The sequence below is a fragment of the Bos grunniens genome, chromosome 8 (genome assembly GCF_055505025.1).
Source record: "Bos grunniens cultivar Pamir isolate PY7600 chromosome 8, Bosgru_T2T1.0, whole genome shotgun sequence".
Classification (NCBI taxonomy): domain Eukaryota; kingdom Metazoa; phylum Chordata; class Mammalia; order Artiodactyla; family Bovidae; genus Bos; species Bos grunniens.
Window position 1 is genome coordinate 24,116,154 of NC_141172.1, and position 25,004 is coordinate 24,141,157.

General features: G+C 42.2%; 1 protein-coding gene across 14 annotated transcripts in view; it reads right to left on the reverse strand.

Moving 5' to 3' along the window:
• Positions 1–25,004, reverse strand: part of ADAMTSL1 (ADAMTS like 1) — a 1,112,438-nt gene that overhangs the window by 194,833 nt on the left and 892,601 nt on the right. For all 14 annotated transcript variants that reach the window (XM_086414961.1, XM_086414960.1, XM_086414965.1 and 11 more), the window contains one exon: positions 22,568–22,697. In XM_086414961.1, coding sequence (XP_086271087.1) covers positions 22,568–22,697 — 130 coding nt within the window. The remainder of the gene's footprint in view (positions 1–22,567; positions 22,698–25,004) is intronic.

The window sequence follows — 25,004 nt, forward strand, 5'->3', positions numbered from 1 at the left end:
GCACAAATATTTTCATATTTGACAACACAAAAATGACCTAAAGTTGTTTTTCAAGTGAGGTTCAAAGACGTCTTCAAGTAGAATACACGTTTTACTCTTTGATGTTTTGTTATCTCAGTGTGAGTTAAAGGATTATTATCAGACTGAAGTCTGAATAAATGTAAACCCTCCTATTAGGATTTATTTTGGCTTATTAAATCCGTCATTTGTTCTTGATTATCCATGATGCTCATTTATTGCTAGCACTTTTATCCCTGGAACACTATTTTTAAATACATTGGGATCTGAATAGCACTGATGAATTGCCCCGAATTCCTGAGTAATGTTCACCAAGCAGGAGACACATGTGCATTAGACTGACCTAGAACTTTGGATTCCAGCAAGCCAGGGATGGAATCTACTTCCACTTGTACTTTATATCTTTGGGCAAGTAACCCACTTTGAATGTCAATTTCTTTATCTGTAAAACGGGACAGCAACTGTGATGATAGCTTTCAGTATTTATTGGATGCTCATTATGTACTAGGAATGGGCTTCCCAGGTGGCTCAGTGGTAAAGAATCCACTTGTCAATGCAGGAGACAAAAGAGATACAGGTTTAATTCCTGGGTTGAGAAGGTCCCCTGGAGAAGGGAATGGCAGCCCACTCCAGTATTCTTGCCTGGAGAGTCCCATGGACTGAGGAGCCTGGTGGGCTACAGTCCATAGGGTCACAAAGAGTTGAACATGACTGACTGACATACACATACACACACATACCATTGTAAGACCTTCACATTTACTAACTCCTTAATCCTCATGGCAACCTAAGAAGACAGACTATGATTATGTCCTTTTATATATGGGTTAACTGAAGTAATGTGACCAAGGTCACACAGCTAGTCAGTAGCGATCCAGGATTCAACCCTAAGTGGTTTCCAGAGTTCTAATTGTATTCTTACCTACTGGCCTCTCACCTGTGCAGGTGCTGGGAACACAACACCGCATGGTAGCTGCCATCACTATTATTATTTTCATAATACAATTTGTCCAACACAAGAGAGGCCAATAGGAAGAAAGGGTATTTAGTATTCTTTTTTTTTTTTTGCCTTTTTGTGGTTCCTTGAACTGACTGCTATTAATATACCCAAATCAGAACAACTCTTTTGTATTCAATTGTGTTTGCTTTATTGCACATTTACAATAAATATAACAGTTTGGTTTTAGGTAGCTCAACATTCCCCAGGCCGCAGAGAACTTTCTAGCAGTTCCCTGATCCTCAGAAAATTTTCCAGTGAAAAAATAGGAACTTGAGACAACCTGATAACTAAGTTCTGAGCAAGAACAGTGGAATCTATGTGACTTCCAAAAAACCATGGGGAGGATTTCTACCCCATTTCACATGGAGGCCAACTGAGTTCCTAATTCTGGACTATCATTCATTCATACTAAATTAGTAGAAAAATGTCATGCTCTGTGAATGCAGCTATATTTTCTTCCTTTCCCTTTCATTTTCCACTTAACTCTTATTCTTCACTCTCAGGGAGTAAGGAATGCTTTTCTTATGGATCTATATGCTTTCTTGGGAAAGGATAAAAGATTTCTTTCTGAGGTAAATGGTATCTTTTTAGCCAAACATAAACAAGTCAATTCATTTCTATCATGTTCAGGAGGTAGGGAGAAAGAATAAAAACTTCTTTCAATATTTTGGTGAGGGGACGTCCCTGGTGGTTCAGTAGTTAAAAATCCACTGTGCAATGCAGGGGACGTAGGTTCGACCTTTTGTCAGGGAACTAAAGTCCCACATGCTGCATAGCAGCTGACCCCGTGTGCTGCAACTAGAGTCTGCGTGCCACAACCGAACATCTCGCGTGATGCAATGGAGATCCACACGCGGCAACTAAGACCCGACACAGCCAAAGACATAAATTAATAGAAAAATAGTTTGGTGAGAAAATCCTTTCTTATTGTAGTGAAGAGTATATTTGTCCACCTTCAGCCATTGGGGTCTCTTACTCTGCCGCCTGATTCCAGCTCTAGTGCATTTTGAGCACTGGAAAACTTATCCAGGGACTATTACCAGGCCCTCTTATAAGTACCTTACATCAATTAACCCATCAATATGCACAGAACTCCACTGAGATAGGTATTATTTCATTCTTATCTTACAGACAAGGAAGCAAGGACAGAGAAGGGTTAAGTGACTCCACTCAGGGGCACATAGTTGATAAGTGGCAGAATCAGGATTTGAACTTAGAAGTCTGGCTCTCGATCATACATTTTGACTCATTATATGAGTTTCTGGAGTCCACCTGTTTATCATACACACTGAATTCAAAGTCAAGAAGCACTACGTTTTCAGGGTTTTAGTTTGAGCTCTGCTAGCCATGGCTACTTGGGCAAGTCACCTTTGACCTGTGTTCCTTCACAGATAAGATAAAAAAGATTACATTCTGGGATTGTACAACCCCAGTCACTAACAGAAACTCATTTGCCAAATTTTTAGATTCTAGATGAGTCTGTCAAAACTCCTTACCACTCTCTGGCTTTTTAGAGTGTAGCGAATGACACCCTGTGATTTCTTGGTACTGACACTACTGACAGACCTGATGGGGAAGTGATGAGGATTCAGTGTCCACCAAGCTCTTCATGTGACCGTGATGCCTCAGTCACCAGAAGTCAAAGAGTCCAGCTTCCAGGAAGTGCTTGGCAAAATTGTCCACAACAAACAAGGATTCCCAATAACACCTGAAGAAGGTGGACTCAATCCATCAGCATTCTCTGCCAAGGACCTGGGCATGAGAATTTGTACTGGAAATCCATCCCATGTATCACCACTGCAACTGGCTTTTCAGGAAGAGAGAGTTCTTTGTGAACAAATAGGTGCATTTGATGTTCAGAAAACCCATCCATTTCAGAGACTGGTCTGTCCATAGGGAAGGATTTGGGGTTCCCAAATGCAATAAAGAGCAAATAATGAAACAATTATCCAATCGGCATATACGTCAGGATAGGTTTACACCACATTACCTATGCTCAGGGAATCTGACATACATAAGGATGAAAAGATGCAGGAAGATGTCATGGCCAAGTATGTAAGATATCAATACAATACCTTCCTGTGTGTCAAGAGAGAGGAATACAATCCGTGGATTCACTTTCTACACCTACGCAGCTGCAGACGTGTGGTGAAAAGCAGTCCACATCTTACCAACCTTGTTCTGCACAACAACCCTCCTGAAGGAGTTAGGTATGCAGGGGTGAGCTGGAAAACAGCACTTTTCTTTTCTAGATCAAGGCGGGTCAAGCAGCCTACAGGTGGTTTCGCTTCTCACCACCATGGGTCAGTTATATCGTCAACCTCCATTACATGAAAGATGAAGTGCATGACAGTGCCCACTTCCACAGAAGGCCTCTCTAGGTGTGCCCAGGATGGGTCGTCAGGCCTATGGAGCAGCGGGCAGGTAACATAGGAGAAACAGGAGAAAAATGGAAGCGCTCCCGGCCCCCAACTGTCATCTTACTGTCTGCCCCCAGTTGCAAACAGACAGCCAACCACTAGTACCAACAAGAAAAAGCCACGAAATCAAACCTCACAGAGGGGAGAGTCTTCGGCTCCATTATCAGCCTCTCCCCCACATCGTAATTTTGGCATCATTTTCCTCACAAAAAGAGCATTGATAAGTGGTACCTGTCTAGTTGTGGTGGGTTTTACATCAATAAATACCTTGCTTATAACAGCTTCCTTCTGTGAATTTTCCATAGCTTGATGAAGCTTACCATTGTACAAGCTCTGGGCATTGCAATCTTTGATTTTGCCGCCTCGCTCGTCTGCAGAAGGAGTTGAGGCAGTTGAAGCATGGTCCCTGGGTGGGGGTGGAGATAGGGCTGGGATGGGTGATAGACCACACACAGAGGTTTTTTTGATTCCAGGAAACTTCCCCAGTAAATGTATCAGTGATGCACAAGCTTCATTTTCTATTATTCTTAACTCAATTTTTCCAAAAGCATCCTGAATGCATTCGGCAATGATCTACAGAATCCACCCCAAAACACTTTTGACTGAAATAAAAGAGAAACCCGTGTCTAGCATGTGGGGTTCTGCCAAGGCCAGAGTATACATCTCTTTTTTGTTTACTCCTTAAACCTCAAAACAGCTCGAGTGTCAGTTCCCAGACCAAGATTTCTCTGTGATATTGCTGTTTCTGTGTATTAAGCCAATCTTCCAATGACTTCCGCACAATAAGCAAGTATCTGGATGACTGATTAGACAGCAGGAGCCTGAAAACGAACCCTCTGGAGTATCTTACAGGGCAAAAGAGGAAGAGGTGGCTTAAAAGATGAAATAAAGAGAAATATTCAGTATCTTGTATTTACATGACACTAAGTTACACAGAATTCAGAGAACTTAGGAAAACTGTATAATCCAAGAGCTCTTGACCCTGAGTTTACAGCTGAAGGACATGGCAGGGCATTAGTGGTTCATCTGTTTTTCAGAGTTTTCTACCATTGCCTGAAGATGCAACACAAGTACATTGCCCTATGTCTTGGGTCCTCTCTTGCATCTCCTGAGTCAGGGTACCTTGGAGAAGACAGGGAAATTACAGGAAAATGATCAAGTTCAAGTTCCTGTGTTACCCATGGGGACAGTGATCCAACAAAGCTGGTAGTAAATAATCTGACCTATTTTAAACAGTTGGAATAGTTGTTTGTGCATTACATTGTTACATCAGTTTCCTGTTAATTGAGAGCAACCAGAAAATACTCTTGTAACACATTATTGACCATGGAACTTTTTCAGAAACTAATGCCTGTGGCTGGTGATCTGTTATGTGAGCATTGAAACGTCTCAAATCAATAGCATATGTCTTTAGTCAATAATGTAGAGAAGGAAATAGCAACCCACTTCAGTATTTTTGCCTGGAGAATCCCATGGACAGTGGAGCCTGATGGGCTACATTCCATTGGGTCTCAAAGAGTTGGACATGACTGAGCGACTAACACTTATTCAATAATGAGATAATACAGGGGAATCAAGCACTTTCAGGCTTATCCGGAAGACTGAAAGGGGACAGAAGGCAAGACATAAAGCTGTCCAAATGGCTTCTGAAGTACCTGGATTAGGACTTTAGGGGCAATATCTAAGTAGTATATCAATAATATGTTTGAATAGAATTTTAGAAACAATACTTTGATATCTATAAGAATGAGACTGAGTGAGCTCAGTGGTCACCTTCTCTGGGTCACCCTCCCCAGTCTGGATTAGATGACTCATCTCAGTGTTCCCGAGGACAGTCATTCATTTCTTTGCTATTCCTGTTATGACTGTGCATTGTCATGATCACATGCATGCATTTGCGTACTGGCCACCCAGTTAGCTTTCCAGGTGGCTCAGTGGTAAAGAATCCACCCACCAATGCAGGAGCTGCAGGAGATGTGGGTTCAATTCCTAGGTCAGGAAGATCTCCTGAAGGAGGGCATGGTAAAACACTCCAGAACCCCATGGACAGAGGAGCCTTGTGGCCTACGGTCCATAGGGTCGCACGAGTTGGACATCACTGAAGAGACTTGACTTGCACAGACACAGGGAGCGAAAGAGTTGAAAGAACTGGGGTCTTGGCACAAATGGTTGAGACAGGTCATTTGAGAATTTTGGTACTAAGAGGGCAAGGTGATTAGGATTAAGTCTCCGGGGGAGAGAAGAAAGAGGTACTAAGAAAGAGATGCTCAGAGAAGAGAGTGGTGCAGAAAAGGAGACTGGGACCCAGGGTTGTACAGAGGACACTGGGGAAGGAGAAGTATGTGTGTTTGTAAGAGAGTAAGGGTGTTGGCAATTTACAACACAAACAGGCCATCAGTTAAGCATAAGCTAAGCCAGTGGTTGTTCCTCGTGGCAGAGCAAAGATGCAAAAGCTCCAAGGGAGCCACTTGTGTCTCCCAGATTCATATTTCTAGGCTGAATGTCTCTGGATGACTTAGTATTTCTTTGTAAAAGTGTTTTCTTAGGAACTGAGTGCTTTACCTAATGACTCAGTGCTGGGTTTTAACACTCACTTTGGGTCTACTTGATCTTTCTTTTAACATGGTTCATTTCCTGCATATTTGGTTTTGTCCTGAGACATGTGTGCTTGAAAGAATTTTTCACTATCCCTTAAGCGCTAGCTTTTACCAAGAGTCTAGTTCTACCCTTGGCCACCGAGAGTCTGAGATGAAAGCTATCTGTTGCAGATAAAGAAAGATGGGACTGTAAATTTGCCTGTGATCTTCACTATGCTTTAATCTATTCCATACTATGGGGCGAGGAGGACTGGTTCTCTTCACCATGTCAATTCTCATGCCTAGAGCTTAATGCCTAGAATAGGACAGGGGATGGTCAGATAAAGAGATGGGAGGAAAGTAAGGACGGAGGGACTGGACGGGGAAATGGAGGGAGGAATGGGGCATGTAAACATCTTTAATAGAGGCAAGGACTGAATCACAAGCTCTTTTGTAACAGCTTTGGAAGTAAATTTTGTTCCAATCTGAACCTGCCACCAGCTAGTTACATGATCCCTCTAAAGATCCAGTTTCCTCAGCTGTAAAATTAGGACAGGAATAGTAAATCCTCATAAAACTGTGGGGAAGATTAAACAAAATAATGTATAGAAAGTGATGAACACAGTGCCTGACAACTGTGAACTCCCAGTAAATGGAAGCTATTAGGGCAGCCCCACCTTGCTCAAATGGCCTGTGAAGATTAACAAGGATGTGGGGGCAAGATGTCCTTTACTTGTCTGTACCCTGGACTGGCTTTTACTTCTTTCCTTCTCTCTCCCACAAGTATTTGAGGAGACAGCTGGGTGGAAACAACACTGTTTATATAAACTCTCTGATTTCTCCCTGACTTCTCACAGGCTTTTGTGACCGCCAGGACACAGCTGCTCATTTCCAGGACTCACACCTCACTTGCCCACGGGCCTTACTTCCTTCAGTCATGTCACACAGGATATTAACTTTTTAGGGACATTTGGGCTCTGCCTCCTCCACTCCCACTTCATCAGCTCATTGCTGTTCTTACAGAACACACGTTAATGGATTAGGTGTTAAAATAAAGTGGAATATCCCAATAATTGCTACCTTTTGCAGGAGCAATAGAAACCATGTGAACTAGCTGTTGTGTTTTCTGTTCTAGATATGACCAAGAGATGGGGCGAGGGCCGTACTGAAAGATGCCTTAAAGCCTGGCTCTATCCATACCCTCTACCTTACTCTGCTCCCATACTAGCTGGTTAAATGTAGGAATAAACTGCAATGGCTATGAAATAAACATGAAGGTCTTTTTATATCATACACTTTCCCAAATAGGGAACTAAGAGGGATGGCAAACTCTTATTTTTTTGAGCATCTATTTTATGAGATAGGAATTAGCTGAGGGTTTTACCAACATGACCATCCTCACAACCCCTCCCCACTCTGGTTTAGACAATTATATTTGCTTTACAACTAAGGACAATGGAGTCTTGGAGAGGTTAAAGGAGCCGACCTAAGGCCATAAAGCAAATACGGGAGCCAACATCTATCTGACCTCAAAACCCATGATTTCTCCCTAATTCCATGCAGTCTCCCTATTCCTGGTAGGGAATATTTAACTCTGGAATTGCCAAGTCTCCTATGGTTCTTATCCTGAAGTCGTCCCAAGTACTCTCAAGATTTCTATAAGCAAAAATATGGTGTCTGATAAAAAAAAAAAAAAAAAAGAAGTCATGCTAAGATGATAATAAGTTACCAGAGGCACATACTATCACAGTAAACCATGGCTTTGTTATTTAACACCACTGCTGAAAGTGGAATAAGGGTCAATTCTACGTGACCTGGGTAAAGGGTCCATTGTGGCTCTTTGAATGACATGAGCAGTGACCTGTGACGGGCCAGAAAGGTGGTTGTGTCTACCCACTTGGGAATCAGAGTTGACAGCAGTAAATGACAGAGAACGCACCACCCTCCAAGGTTCTAATACACAGCCAATCGCTTGTGTATGTGTGTGTCTAGGCCAATAGATAGTGACTCCACCAGTACAACTAGAAGCCCTACTCAATACTCTGTGATGGCCTGCATGGGACAAGAATCTAAAACAAAGAGTGGATAAATGTATATGTATAACTGATTCACCTTGCAGTACTCCCGAAACGGACACAACACTGTCAGTTAAAAACAAAATTTTAAAAGAATACTTTCAAACCTCAAAAAACAAACAAACCAACCCCTTCTTCCCCAACCCCTCCCAACAACAACAAAAAACCCCTAGAAGCCTCATGAAAAAGCAATGAGCATTTGGTGGGACTGGGAGCTGTGTTAATGCAGTAACAGTCATTCTAGGCTTTTCTGTGTCACTAACACAAACACCAATCAAAATTCCTTGTAGTCCTGGTAGAGATAATTAGGCATGGTGATGAAGGGAAAAAAAAGAAGAATACTAATTCACCACAGGAAAAGTAGGAGTTAGCGGGACTCTGCTTTGGACAGATCTTCTGTGACTGTGGCAGACAACCTGAGAACTTCCTGACCTTGGATTGGCGCCATAAAGGGAATAATATTTCCAGAGCAACAAACTGTTTCCGAATGGTATCCTCCAGATTTACTGGGCACAAATCAGAGCGTTCTCTCTTTCACACCCTCATTATTTATTTTTGTGTGTGAAGGCATTAATTAACCCTGCAGCCACATGTGCTCAGATGCGTACGACTCTAGGTGACCTCAAGGACTGTAGCCCTCCAGGTTCCTTCGTTGATGGAATTTTCCGGGCAAGAATACTGGATCAGGTTGCCATTTCCTCCTCCAGGGGATCTTCCTGACCCAGGGACCGAACCTTCATCTCCTGTGGCACCTGTGCTGACAGGCAGATTCTTTACTGCTGAGGCACCTGGGGAGCCCTTCAATCCCTCATTTTTACGTTGCCTAAAGGTCTCATTTTCTCTATTTCTTTCTCCAGTCTTTTCCCTACTTCTTTGTTTTCCAAGTTTAAGAAACATAGCAACAGAGCAGATTTCTAACTCAGAGTCATAGAAAAGCTCTTCATCTCAAATTGCGCGAGGCCTCCTTTCAAAATTTCCAAAGAAGGCATTGGGTACACTTAGGCAGCAATAATTCTCATTTCAAAGCTTTGGCTGAATCATTGCTTGCCTTTAAATTGTTACTTCAGGACGTTAGAAGCACTGGATTATAGGGGAAGGCAGGAAAAAAAAAATAGAAAAGATTTACTCTGAGAGTCTCCACTCTTTTGCTGATTGATTTGTAAGCTGGAAGGTTTGTGAACTGTAAAACTCCCATGTTTCATCACCACATCCATAGCAGAAAGCTATGTGGTGGTGATATTTCCATCCCCATGGTACTTATGAGCAATGGGATCTATGACTGGTTCAAATAGGTCAGCTCTTAGAGCAGTGAAGAACGCAGGCTCTAGTTTAGTTTAATAACTATCTTTAGAAGAGTAGCACTTAAAGTACCCAAGATGAAAAAAACATAATGGCTTCTCCAGGACCATTCCCCACACTCTGTAGGCTGTACCTGCTTCAGGGAACAAAGTGTGTTTGTTCATCCCTGTTTCCCCAGTACAATGCCCAGCACAAAGGAGGCAATCAATAAATATTTGTTCAGTGGATGTTGAATGAAGAGAAGTTCTAGTTACAAAGCACTACAGTAAAGAGCACTATAAAATTCTAAATCCAGGGATGAAGAACATTCTGTATCCTTTTACATGTGGACAAGAGACATTAAGGAATTCTACAAGTGACTGAGTGAGTGAAAGTCGCTCAGTCATGTCTGACTCTTTGCGACCCCATGGACAGTACAAGCTCCTCCTGTCCATGGAATTCTCCAGGAAAGAATACTGGAGTGGGTTGCCATGCCCTTCTCCAGGGGATCAAACCCAGGTCGCCTGCATTGTAGGCAGATTGTTTACCATCTGAGCCACCAGGGAAGCCCTAAGGCAGTCTACAAACAATCATTTCAGCGTTTCACCATCCTTGTTGCCTGAATGCTCTCGGCTACATTTTTCTTATGGAAATCCAATTCTTGTTCCCCAGTAGACTTCTCCTGGCTCCTTCATTTATAGTTAAAGCCAGTTCCCGTCTTGTGACTAATAGAGGTGCTTTGTCTTGGGGACTTAAATTTGACTTAATGTAATTTTCCTAATAGAATTCGCTTTTTCTTTCTTTCTTGAAAAGCTTCAGTTCTGCGGATAATTATCATAACCCTCAAGGACCACAGAATGTCAGAACTGGAAGGGCCTCAAGGATCAGCTGGCTGTACCTCTCATTCTCTCTTCTGGGGACATCCTTCCTTAAAGCTCTATTCTCCCGCCAGGTGGACGGGCTGAGCCCACATCACACTAGGTTGAATGTGGAGGATACAAAATGCTAACATACCTAGGACAAGAGGTCTTTATTACTTTTGATGAAAACAAAATGATGCAGAGCACATTATTTATTTATGATATTGAATGAGAAAAAGAGCAGATGACTATTAGATAATAAAAGCTAGCCACTGTTACTGCTTTAGCTCTGTTGGATGAAGAGCCAGAGCCATCTTTCTCCAAGCAAATCTGTCTGTTCCCCTCCCATTTCATTCTCCTTAATGGCTCTCTGCTGCCTGTATGACATAAAAGTCCAAACAACTTAGCATTAAGAGCCATCCTGGAGCTGGCCCCTGCCCACCCTATAACACTAGCTTCCAATTCTTCTTCTTTCCTTTGTGTCCATGCTTTTCTTTCTGCCTGTAACATCTCTTCCCTTCCTTCTTCACCTGGGTGACTCTTGCTTCTGTGTTATGATTCAGCATGGGCAGTGCCTCCTCCAGGAAGCCTTCCCTACTGCCTCTTGCACCCACAGAACCCTGTGTTTGGTTACTGTTTTGAAATCTTCCTCCAATAACCGGTAACTCCTTCAGAACAGATTTGGGTCTTCTAGTCATTTCTGAGGACCAAATACAAGCAGACTGCTGTGCATGAAGATACATAGTGCATTTTTATGTTTTACTGAATTGAGATGTGAAATGCTTTCTGCCATATTTTTTTATGCAGAAGGTTAATTTCAGTCAATGGTTTGTATAAGGACTTTGCCAGAGTCCAGGAAGAATTAATATGGTCTAAAAGGCTGTGTAACCACATTGATGTTAAGAAACCAGGGAAGCTTCCCTCTCCTGTCTTAACTGAATGGGTTTTTTCCCTAAGGCTGAGGTTCTATCTTTATGGAATTAGCCATTTGTGCTTTCTGGAGACAAGATGAGAAAGTAGATCCATTCCCTTGATTTTTACCACATATTCATGCAAAAACTACATCTATGCTTATAGAATAACTTCTAGTACCAGCAAAGCTCATTTCACAAAGGTTTGCAGCTGATATCACAGGGGATGTGTAACCATGGAGAGGGCTCTCATTAGGAAAAACGAAGATTTACCCCCCAAGGTAAGCATACATGGGATGCTTACCCTTGCTGATGTCAAAGTGCTGCTGGGGACAAATCTGATCACTAAGCCAACACATTCCTGGGTAGGGAAGTAGCAGAGACTGCCACTGGGCCAATCAGACTCAACTGCTAAGACACAGGTCTTGGCAGATTCTTCTGTTGTAACTTGTCCATCAGTGGAAGAAAAGAGAGAGGCAGTATAATCATACATCTGGATTTACCAAAGAGGATGACAATAGTAATAGTGTTAGCTCTCTAAAGGCGCTTGAATATGGCCTTCAAATCTGGACTCAATTTCTGTGGATGCTAGTGAGCTTTGGTGTGCTTTTGCTTTAAGCACTTAAAAGTTAGTATGGACACAGCCAAAAGGCAGCATATGGAAACTTTGGGAACTCAGCAGAAGATAAACCATTACTTGGAGAGCATGTTGAAACAGAAACCCTTAAAACAAGTTGTCTAAGGGGACAGTCCCTGTAAAGCTTTGAAGGTTCTATGATGTAAATTATAACGTGGTTATGGTAACACCTTCTGCTCTAGCCATTTTAGGCAAATGTAAAAGAAAATTAGAAATTGGAAATTATTTGTGTCTCATCCGTGTGGGTTTTGTTAGCGTGCAATAAAACAGGCATTCTAAAGTTTGCTTTTAAAGGAGAGACTGTGACCTTGAAGATGATTTTTCTTAACTTTCTCATTTCTGTTTAGGATCCTTAAACTTCTTTCATGGTTCTTGCCAATTCTCAGAACCACCCTAGGTCTGAGAAAAGGGAATGGGGTTGGGGTGGGGGACAGAAATCAAGTACTGTTCCTGGAATTATGAGCTTTTTTTCCCCTCTTCACTGTTTATCTATTCCACACCACTCAGCTGTTCTCTGTTGCAGAGAAATAAAAGTTTAGTTTAAAAAGTATGTTAGAACAAAGCTGCAGAAATTGCCTGGAATTTCCTTCATTTTCGGCCATCTGGCTTTCATTGTGGACTTCTCTCCCCTCCTCCACGTACGTTTACCAAATCTTTTCAACACACACTGGCTGAGCTATCAAATGCTTATAATTAATAACAGTCAGACTACTTTTTTTTTTCTTTTAAGGGAGTGCTTTCTGCCTTTCTTTGGGCTGCTCATGTCATAGCTATTATAAACTGGGGAGATGGTCAGTAGAGCTTAATTATTAAGACTTAATGGAATAAGAAAGAAAAGCGAATCAAACTTGAGGTTAAGTCCTGAATACAAACTAAAAATATTTCTTACTAAAAATGAAAGGGAAAGAGAGATTAATTTTTTTGAGTGCCTGCTATGATCCTATTTTAGAGATGAAGAATTTGAGAACCCAAAAAGATATATGACCTCTCGAAGGTCACATAGCTAAGCATGACAGAGCAGGATTCGAACACAGGCCTTAATCTACTTGTGGGGTTTTATTTTGGTGGTCTCGGGGATGGAGAAGATATTTGGTGTGTGTTATTAAGCAAAAATCAAGTTGCCAAACAATACATGTAATATGACCGCATTTACAAAGGGAAAAGAATCATATATATTTGTATATGTTCATGTATGTATACAAATGCATAGAAAAAGGTCTGGAAAGGTACCAAACCATGAACAGTGATAATCTCTGGGGAGAAGAAGGGTGTGGTGCTGCAGAGCATGGTGGTGAAAGGGCAGCACGCGCCTTTATTGATTACTTCTGCGGTGCTTGAGTGTCAAAGAATGAGAATATTCATGAATACTTGTATAATTCTAATACTTAGCTTTTTAATTAAGAACAGGGGGCAGATGTCTTTCCTAAAGACTGATCTTGGCTCCTGTTTGCATATTTCTCCCTTAAGCAGGTCTAACCTACCAGAGAAGGTGGGCAGGGTTGAGGGGGTGGTGGTGGAATGTGGCCTTCTAGACACACATTATTGAGAGGATGGTAAAGACATTTAAAATAATTTTTATTCTTTGTACTGATACCTTCTTTGCTACCAACTTGGATGCAAAATTCTCACAGGTGTCAGCTCATATGCAAAAATGGTCCTAATTTCTTCTGGCCAATTGTAGGCCAGGTTGTTAAGGAGTTAATACCAGTCCCTGCTGTGCTATCTTCTAATTCTCCTGACAATCACACCCCTTCCTGGGTAATGCTAACCATGCACTCAAATTCCATTGTGCACTCCATGCACTCAAACTCCAAAGTTGTGGACATAACTTTGAAGACAACTCCAAAGTTGTCTTCATATTTTTAACTTTGGGGATATTTTGCCATACATAGCTGCTACCATAAAGGGTTACTTATACTAAGATTATTTATGTTTTAAGTTGTAAACCCTTAAACATAAAGAAGAGACTAATAATAGCATTTTTAGCACTACCTGGTGGGTGGGAGAGATAAGATAAGAGGGATAGAGAGGAGAAAGTGAAATGGGGTCCAGCTATTATCAGGGTCTAAGCATTACTATGGGCTTTCCAGGGGGCTCAGTGAAAAAGAATCCACCTGTAGTGCAAGAGACATGGGTCCAATCCCTGCGTCGGGAAGATTCCTGGGAGAAAGAAATGGCAACCCCCTCTAGTATTCTTGCCTGGGAAGTCCCATGGACAGAGGTGCCTGGCAGGCTACAGTCCATGGGGAAGCAAAAGAGCTGGACGTGACATAGCAGCTAAACAACAACAAAGTATTACTGTGTAAAAATTTAGTCCTAGTCCTTATACTCATTTATTCAATAAGCACTTTTTTTTTGATGTGAGCCATTTTTAAAGTCTTTATTGAATTTATTATAACATTGTCTCTATTTTATGTCTTAGTTCCTTGTTCGCCAGGCAAGTGAAATCTTAGCTTTCTGACCAGGGATTGAAAATGTACTCCTTGCATTGGAAGGTGATCTCAACCACTGGACTTCCAGGGAAGTCCCATCAATAAGCACTTAATACACATCTACTATATGTCAGACATTATTCTAGGTTCTAGAAACTATCCTTCTAGGTTCTAGAAAGATGAATATAAAGGAGGATTGAAACATGAAGCTGATAGCAAGGACTTCAAAATCTAGTCCTCTTACATACAGATGGCCAAGAGGCACATAAAAAGATGCTCAATATCGTTAATTATTACAGAAAAGCAATGAAAACTACAGTGATGTACATTTCACACCAGTCACAATAACCACCATTAAAATGTCTGCAATAATTAATGATGAAGAAGGTGTGGAAAAAAGGGAACACTTCCATATTGTTGGTGGGAATGTAAACTTGTATGGCTACTACAGAAAGCAGTATGGAGGTTCTTTAAAAATTAAAAATAGAACTACCATATGATCCAGCAATCCTATTCCTGGCTATGTATCTACAGAAAACTCTAATTCAAAAATATACATGCATCCCAATATTCATAGCAGCACTATTTACAATAGTTAGGACATGGAAGCAACCTAAAGTGTCCTTCAACAGATGAATAGATAAAGAATATGTGGTATATACGTATGATGGAATATTGTTCAGCTGTGAAATGATGCCATTTGCAGTATCATGGATGGACTGGAAATTATCATACTAAGTTAACTAAGCCAGACAGAGAAAGACAAATATCATATGATATCACTTATGCGTGGTAGCTAAAAAATGATACAAATGAGCTTATTTACAAAACAGAAATAGACTCACAGACATAGGAAACAAACTTACGGTTACCATAGGGGAAAGGGTGGGCAGAGATAAACTGGGAGTTTGGGATTAATATATATAATGACACCACCCTATGGCAGAAAGCCAAGAGGAACTAAAGAGCTTCTTGATGAAGGTGAAAGAAGAGAGTGAAAAAACTGGCTTAAAACTCAACATTCAAAAAAACAAAGATCCAGGTTTGATACACGATACTGGATGCATGGGGCTATAGCACTGGGACGACCCAGAGGGATGATATGGGGAGGGAGGAGGGTTCAGGATGGGGAGCACATGTATACCTGTGATGGATTCATTTTGATATTTGGCAAAACTAATACAATTATGTAAAGTTTAAAAATAAAATAAAATTTAAAAAAAACAAAACAAAACAAAGATCATGGCATCCAGTAACATCATGGGGAAACAATGGAAACAGTGACAGACTTTATCTTCTTGGGCTCCAAAATCACTGCAAATGGCGACTGCAGCCATGAAATTAAAAGATGCTTGCTCCTTGCTAGAAAAGTTATGACCAACCTAGATAGCATGTTAAAAAGAAGAGGCATCACTTTGTTGACAAAGATCCATGTAGTCAAAGCTATGGTTTTTCCAGTAATCATGTATGGATGTGAGAGTTGGACTATAAGGAAAGCTGAGCACCAAAGAATTGTTGCTTTTAAACTGTGGTGTTGGAGAAGACTCAATAAATCAAACCAGTCAATCCTAAAGGAAATCAACCCTGAATATTCATTGGAAAGACTGACGTTGAAGCTGAAGTTCCAACGCTTTGGCCACCTGATGCGAAGAGCTGACTCATTAGAAAAATCCCTGATGGTGGGAAAGATTGCAGGCAAGAGAAGACAGGGATGACAAAGGATAAAGATGGTTGGATGGTATCACTGAGTCAGAGGACGTGAGTTTTAGCAAGCTCTGGCATATGGTGAAGGACAGGGAAGTCTGGCATGCTGCAGTCCACGGGGTTGCAAAGAGTTGGACACGACTGAGTGACTGAACAACAATTACTATACAGAAAATAGAGATGTACAATACTGCACATAAAATAAACAACAAGGATCTACTGTATAGCACAGGGAACTATACTCAAATCTTATAATAACATATGGAAAAGAACATATATATATAATAACTGAATCATTTTGCTATACACTAAACTAACATAACATTGTAAATTAACTACACTTCAATAAACGAACAAAGCTAATGGAGGTGATGGAATTCCAGTTGAGCTCTTTCAAATCCTGAAAGATGATGCTGTGAAAGTGTTGCACTCAATATGCCAGCAAATTTGGAAAACTCAGCAGTGGCCACAGGACTGGAAAAGGTCAGTTTTCATTACAATCCCAAAGTAAGGCAATGCCAAAGAATACTCAAACTACCACACAATTGCACTCATCTCACATGCTAGTAAAGTAATGCTCAAAATTCTCCAAGCCAGGCTTCAGCAATATGTGAACTGTGAACTTCCAGATGTTCAAGCTGGTTTTAGAAAAGGCAGAGGAACCAGAGATCAAATTGCCAACATCCGCTGGATCTTCAAAAAAGCAAGAGAGTTCCAGAAAAATATCTATTTCTGCTTTATTGACTATGCCAAAGCCTTTGACTGTGTGGATCACAATAAACTGTGGAAAATTCTGAAAGAGATGGGAATACCAGACCACCTGACCTGATCTTGCGAAATCTGTATGCAGATCAGGAAGCAACAGTTAGAACTGGACATGAAACAACAGACTGGTTCCAAATAGGAAAAGGAGTACGTCAAGGCTGTATATTGTCACCCTGCTTATTTAACTTTTATGCAGAGTACATCATGAGAAACGCTGGGCTGGAAGAAGCACAAGCTGGAATCAAGATTGCCGGGAGAAATATCAATCACCTCAGATATGCAGATGACACCACCCTTATGGCAGAAAGTGAAGAGGAACTAAAAAGCCTCTTGATGAAAGTAAAAGAGGAGTGTGAAAAATTTGGCTTAAAGCTCAACATTCAGAAAGCTAAGATCATGGCATCTGGTCCCATCACTTCATGGGAAATAGATGGGGAAACAGTGGAAACAGTGTCAGACTTTATTTTTGGGGGCTCCAAAATCACTGCAGATGGTGACTGCAGCCATGAAATTAAAAGACGCTTACTCCTTGGAAGGAAAGTTATGACCAACCTAGATAGCATATTCAAAAGCAGAGACATTACTTTTCCAACAAAGGTCCGTCTAGTCAAGGCTATGGTTTTTCCAGTGGTCATGTATGGATGTGAGAGTTGGACTGTGAAGAAAGCTGAGGGCAGAAGAATTGATGCTTTTGAACTGTGGTGTTGGAGAAGACTCTTGAGAGTCCCTTGGACTGCAAGGAGATCCAACCAGTCCATTCTAAAGGAGATCAGTCCTGCGTGTTCTTTGGAAGGACTGATGCGAAAGCTGAAACTCCAATACTTTGGCCACCTCATTAGAAGAATTGACTCGTTGGAAAAGACTCTGATGCTGGGAGGGATTAGGGGCAGGAGGAGAAGGGGACGACAGAGGATGAGATGGCTGGATGGCATCACTGACTTGATGGACATGAATCTGAGTGAACTCCGGGTGTTGGTGATGGACAGGGAGGCCCAGCGTGCTGCGATTCATGGGGTCGCAAAGAGTCGGACATGACTGAGTGACTGAACTGAACTGAATAAAAAGTTAAATCTGCACTAAAAAAAAAACAAAAAACAAAACCTAGTCCTCTCCAATAGACAGCTACTATTTTTTTAAGTGAGCTTTCTTGGTAGCTCAGCAGTAAAGAATTCTGCCTGCCAATGTAGGAAACACATCGGGATCTTCCCTGGGTCAGGAAGATCCCTTTCAAAAGGCAATGGCTTTTGAAGAATACTGACTCCAATACTCTTGCCTGGGAAATCCCAAGGACCGAGGGACCTGACAGGCTACAATCCACGGGTTTGCAAAAGAGTTGGACGTGACTTAGCGACTTAATAACAATTTTTTAAGTGTCCTAAAAAATGCAGGCAGTCTGTGCACACGTGCGCACATACAAATTGGAACAATCAGAATACCTCTTACTTGAGAACACAGTCAGGCATGAGAATTTATTTGCCTCAACCTGGTGAAAGCTGGACATGTGCTTCTGATACCAGCTCTGCCAATCACACAGAGGAAATCAGATGGCTAGTTTCATCTCAGAGAGACAGCCCAGATAGGACATGCTAGGCCTCTGGTATTCTCTGTGTGATCAGATAACCTGACCATACATGAGAAGAAAAGTAGCTTCCAACATGGTGCTCAGTAAGGCAAATAACTTCCTGGAAAAGCTACTTCTCTTAACCAGCACCACCTCTAAGAGTCATAAGCCTAATGACCAAGACTTGAACATCACCTCTGTATATCCCACCAAAAATGCTATGGATTTTTCTGTTTTGAATACGTGGACATCAGCATGAGCCAAGAGCCTAAAAGACAGGGTACAGAAACTTGGAGCCCATCAGGGAATACGCTGAACTGTGCAGGGAACGCTGAGCCATGCACAAGAAGAATTGTGAATCAGTGATTTAAATTAGTCCCCAGTGAATAGAAGGTGCATGGAAAAACAACACACTGCTACACTCCTACTAAACACATTTTCAGATACATCTGACATAAACATGCAGCAGGAGAGGTTTTTTTCCCCTCATGTCAGACTGAAATATTCCACAGGAGATACACCTCTACCCAGCTCTCATTTTAAGATGAAACTCTGCTTTGGCTCTTGGATGGGAGGTGAAGAGAGCGAGTCATATCAGGCCATTCTGGCCCCTTTGTTGTTTTGACTAGCATCATTCCACAAAAGCTCAGCTGTGTACAGTTGGCCGAAGAAAACCCTGGCTGTGCCCAGTAAGATGTTCTGCCCTTCAGTCTGATGGTTTGCTGGTGGAAATTAAAGCCCTGGGTTGAACTGGAGCAAATGAAACAATGTTAAACCCAACAAGAGTCTTTGTTTTCCAGTCAGTGAAAAGGTCCTAGAGTAAAGTAAGCTCATCTAATTTAACTATAGTCTGTACTTAGAGGATGGGAAGTAACATCTTGTGTCCTATTTCTTCTGCTGTCCCAGGAAGGCAGGGGTTTAGTGGCTGAAAATCCCAGAAGATTTTTAGTTTGTCCCAGGTACTGACTCCTTGGGCTTGCCTCAGGTCATCACGGCATTTGGATGTCATCACACCACTGAGATGTGGTTAGAAAGACCCTCATGCTTGTTTTTAAAGTGTTGGTAAACAAGCAGAATAGCACTGATATTGATTATCAGCACAAAGCAGCAGCCGCAAATGCTCCTGCCTACAGAGCCATGAAGAGCTATGGGATTATTTGAACAGGACCTGGTGACCTTGGATCGTTTTGTATAGCTAGTTCATTTTGCAGATGTGGACACAGATGGGGCAGGCATCTTGGTCAGTGCCGCACAGCTAGTGGGTGGCAGAGCTAAAACAAGAACCAGGGCTTCCTGATCTGGTAGCCAAGGTGCCCAGAGGCTGTTCTTCCTATATCCCTTCTGCTTTTTCCTATATAGGAGGCTGTAGTCAAATAGAGGGGTCTGGACTTCTTGCCCACACAGTTAGGTCTTAGATTCACTGACAAACAGTGAGGTAAGGACACAGAAGTGGGCAGACACAGAAAAAGTTTTCTCAGAATTCCATGCACTGGATCTAGGCTTTTTGTGGCCCAGCCCTTGACTCTATTTTACCTGCTGTTCTTGTGGGTGAGGTGCTGCTCCAAGCAGTGGCTGAGTGATTTTCTGGTTGCCTGAGAGGATATGGCACTAATGGTCCCCTTTACTTCTACACTTAAAGAGGGATCAACAGAACAACTTTTCAGATCAACAGACAGAATAACTCTGGTGATGAGCAGGAGAGTGTCACTGTGGGATTGTGTGCCCTGAAATAATCTGAGGAGGCCTGCAATCTGTATCTTCTAATCCCCAAAGAAAGGCATCTAATTGAGATCTTAACAACCCAGATAATCACGATGGTATGATCACTCACCTAGAGCCAGACATCTTGGAATGTGATGTCAAGTGGGCCTTAGAAAGCATCACTATGAACAGAGCTAGTGCAGGTGATGGAATTCCAGTTGAGCTGTTTCAAATCCTACAAGATGATGCTGTGAAAGTGCTGCACTCAATATGCCAGCAAATTTGGAAAACTCAGCAGTGGCCACAGGACTGGAAAAGGTCAGTTTTCATTCCAATCCCAAAGTAAGGCAATGCCAAAGAATGCTCAAACTACCACACAATTGCACTTATCTCACACACTAGTAAAGTAATGCTTAAAATTCTCCAAGCCAGGTTTCAGCAATACGTGAACCGTGAACGTCCAGATGTTCAAGCTGGTTTTAGAAAAGGCAGAGGAACCAGAGATCAAATTGCCAACATCCATTGGATCATCAAAAAAGCAAGAGAGTTCCAGAAAAACATCTATTTCTGCTTTATTGACTATGCCAAAGCCTTTGACTGTGTGGATCACAATAAACTGTGGAAAATTCTGAAAGAGATGGGAATACCAGACCACCTGACCTGCCTCTTGAGAAACCTGTTTGCAGGTCAGGAAGCAACAGTTAGAACTGGACATGGAACAACAGACTGGTCTTGAGAAACCTGTTTGCAGATCAGGAAGCAACAGTTAGAACTGGACATGGAACAACAGACTGGTTCCAAATAGGAAAAGGAGTTTGTCAAGGCTGTATATTGTCATCCTGTCTATTTAACTTATATGCAGAGTACATCATGAGAAACACTGAGCTGGAGGAAGCACAAGCTGGAATCAAGACTGCTGGGAGAAAATATCAATAAACTCAGATATGCAGATGACACCACCCTTATGGCAGAAAGTGAAGAACTAAAGAGCCTTTTGATGAACGTGAAAGAGGAGAGTGAAAAAGTTGGCTTAAAGCTCAACATTCAGAAAACTAAGATCATGGCATCCAGTCTCATCACTTGATGGCAAATAGATGGGGAAACAGTGGAAACAGTGTCAGACTTTATTTTTTGGGGCTCCAAAATCACTGCAGATGGTGACTGCAGCCATGAAATTAAAAGACGCTTACTCCTTAGAAGGAAAGTTATGACCAACCTAGATAGCATATTCAAAACCAGAGACGTTACTCTGCCAACAAAGGTCTGTCTAGTCAAGGCTATGGTTTTTCCAGTGGTCATGTATGGATGTGAGAGTTGGACTATAAAGAAAGCTGAGTGCCGAAGAATTGATGCTTTTTGAACTGTGGTGTTGGAGAAGACTCTTGAGAGTTACTTGGACTGCAAGGAGATCCAACCAGTCCATCCTAAAGGAGATCAGTCCTGGGTGTTCATTGGAAGGACTGATGTTGAAGCTGAAACTCCAATACTTTGGCCACCTGATGCGAAGAGCTGACTCATTTGAAAAGACCCTGATGCTGGGAAAGATTGAGGGCAGAAGGAGAAGGGGACGACAGAGGATGAGATCGTTGGATGGCATCACTGACTCGATGGACATGGGTTTGGGTGGACTCCAGGAGTTGGTGATGGACAGGGAGGCCTGGTGTGCTGCAGTTCATGGGGTTGCAAAGAGTCGGACACAACTAGTTGACTGAACTGAACTGAACTGAATTGACTGAGAAGTAAGACAAGCAGTATTAGCTTGACCAGAAAGCTATCATTAATTCTTAGAGGCAACACATTGCTTCTTGTGTGATACTCTATAGAATCACAAGAAATATCCTTCAGTAACAGCAACCCCCTTCTCATCTAGGATTTGATCTGGGAACATTCCTCATCCCATCAGCAGACTTGCAAGACTGGCTTTGGTTCTTTAAATGTCTCCCCTTGGAAACCAGAATCATAGATGAGATGGTTGAGCTTCTACAGAGACTTCAACAAGTACCTGAAGGCAAGTCTCCCAAGACACCATAAAATTGTGTGGAACGAAGCAGTGACTGCACTGATGAACTAAAACTCAAGGTTGGATAATAATGAGACCCAGGCAGGGGTGAACAATGAAATGCTCTAATCGATTTTCTGCATGTGAAATGACACATGCACACTCCAGAGCATGCTATAATGAATCTGCATGGTGTGTGCAGAGGCATTTCATGGTGGCTCAGTGATACCACCCAGATCCTTCAGTTCCTGCAACCCACAAGCCGATCTGTTATGAGGGTGGGAGGGCTTGGGACACAGGCTGAGAGGTGGCAAAGACCCTACCTTCTGTGGTCAGTTCACGTTCCCCTGGGAAGAAAGCATCAGTGGAGCCCAGGCACATTCCGGCCACACCACGGGGCCTTCCTTTGTGCACGGAGCCTTCTGGACCCTGAGCATGATCGCTGGGCTAGAATTCCAAAGCCCTGGTTTCAATTAACTTTAAGTGGATTTGACTAAGAGTTTGAACTGATGCTAATTGGTTTTCAAAACACTGGGTAACAATAAGCGTTCTGATCTTGCCCACGGACAGACACACAAACCCCATTCTGAACACACTCCTGGGCAGCAGGGTGGCTGGCGCACCCCTTACCTTGCCGGGCAGGGATCCAAACTGCAGGATTTCAGAAGCTGGGGGGGCCGCCGGCTGGTCACGCACAGGTTCTCATCCACGGGCTCCCGGGTCTGTTTGTTCAGGCAGCTCACCACAGCCTCCTGGACACCTGTGTACAGATGACACCCATCAAGGCCAGAACAGGCATGTGGGGGGTGAGCAAGTGTAGACAGGCAGCTGGTGGGAGGTCTCTGAGACTGGGAAGACTAGCTGCGTGTCAGGCAGTTGAAAGCTTGTGATTGCCCATCTCGTCAGGCATCAGTCTGTCTGGAGAAAGCACTCAGGAGTTTGTGCCCCTTAAGCAGGGCAGCTCTCCCATTGTGGGGGAGGCTGCTACCAAGACTGCTGAAATGCTTGAAAAACCACCACCCAGCTATGCAGCTGCCCATGCTGAAACAGGATAATTTAAAGCAGAAGGAGAGCAGGGTGACCAAAATAATGACCCCAAGACTTCACACATTATATTTTAATCAACAGGAGATGACTATACTTGGAAGGCAGGCCCAGAGCCACATGGATAGCCAGCATTCTGTAAACTGCTATGCATCTGGGGCCTTGCATCCAGTGCTTTTCTGGTTTCCTATTGAGTTTGGTTCATTTCTTTAGTGACTTAGAGCTGCTTGGGGTCTTCCCTGGTGCTCAGATGGCAAAGAATCTGCCTGCCTTGCAGCAGACCTGAGTTCCATCCCTGAGTCAGGAAGATCCCCCAGAGGAGAGGACACGGCAACCCACTCCAGTATTCTTGCCTGGAGGATCCCATGGACACAGGAGCCTGGTGGGCTACAGTTCACGTGGACACAAAGAGTTGGACATGACTAAGCAACTAACACAGGGCCACTTGGGAAGTTGGAGCAAAGAGAGAGAGCAAGATACCTAATGATGGCATTCATGGAAGACAATGTTCCTACCACTACCCACGCACCCCTGACCACAGACCTAGTAAAATAGGAGTTTGAGGAGGGACTGGCATATAGTCACTTGGTGGGTTTTCATGGGGCGGGAACACATGTAACCTGATAATACAGTGTCAAGACATTTCACCCGGCTTCCCAAAGTCATGACAGCAATAGGAAAAATTCATAGAGTGCACATTATTAGCCAAGTACTGAGGCAAGGAGCTTGACATGCCCCATTCAAACCTCTCAATAACTCCACAAGACTCTACTTTATCCCCATTTTACAGATAAGGAAACAGGCTTAGAAGGGTGAAAAGACTTGCTAAGCTTACAGTTGATAGATGATGAAGTGGCACTGCGTGTGCTTTAGCACTGGAGCTTTAATGACTGAAAACATTGACATTTAAAAATACTATGAGGCTGTTATAGCTGCTGGAGATCTTCAGGAATAACCTACACATTTCTCTGGAATCATTTCAGCAGAATTCAGTTGAAAGAAGAGAAACAGGACATTCTTGATAATTTGCTGTTAGTCATTTATAGCCATATATGTGTGTGTGTGTATAAGCATATATATATATTTATACATTCAGAGAAAGATATCTGTTGTTAAACATTTGTATATGGTTATGGCAGAGTATGTGACAACCCATAAAATTAGTTTTATGTATAAATACATATACACTTTCTTTTTAAAATTTTCTGCATTGCTTCATTAGGTAGTACCTAATATAGTACAACTGACCTATCACTTATCAGGCCTGTTACTCTCTTCCTCCTATCTATCCTATGTTCCCCCAAGAAGTTCTCACTCCGATCACAGGCACATGTTTCCCGAGGTGATGTTACACTGACTTAGAAAGGTCACTCACCAAGACCATCATTTAAAAAGTGACATTTTAAAGTCAGAATCAGAACTGCCTTTTTTTTTTTGGATTAAGTCTGACAAATCAAACATTAAAAAACCGTCACAGTATTTACCCTGTAGCTGTGAATGTCAGTTTTCTTTTTTCTAAGCCATTTTGTGGGCTTTAAAAATTTAATTTAAATATATCACAGCCAGTTCAGGGTGGAGCATTGGAGATTTATGCTAGACATTAAAGATATTCCATCATATTCTGGAATGCTGACTCCAGGGTGTTCTCCTGGTTGCAGCTGGGATGAGCCTCTTGAAATTCATGGTATGATAATATAGCAAAACATTTCATAAAAAATTATTGGTATCATCGTTGATACTTCCCACTGGAATAGTCTGGCATTATTAAGGTCGTGACGACAAGCTGTGGACAAGGCGAACTACACCATACAGAATCTAGAGCTGTGATTCTGTTCGAAATTAAGGTTTCAATTCATCTGCCGACCTGGTAGTATTTCAGAGATTCGAAACGTTGCTCTAATATAAAAGATATTTTGGCTTTAGTCAGCTATTGAAAAGCTCATGAATTTGAGTTAACAGTACCTGAAGGAGGAAGTGATTACACAGTTTTTGTCTCCTGTCTCATATGAAAGGGCTTGCTTTG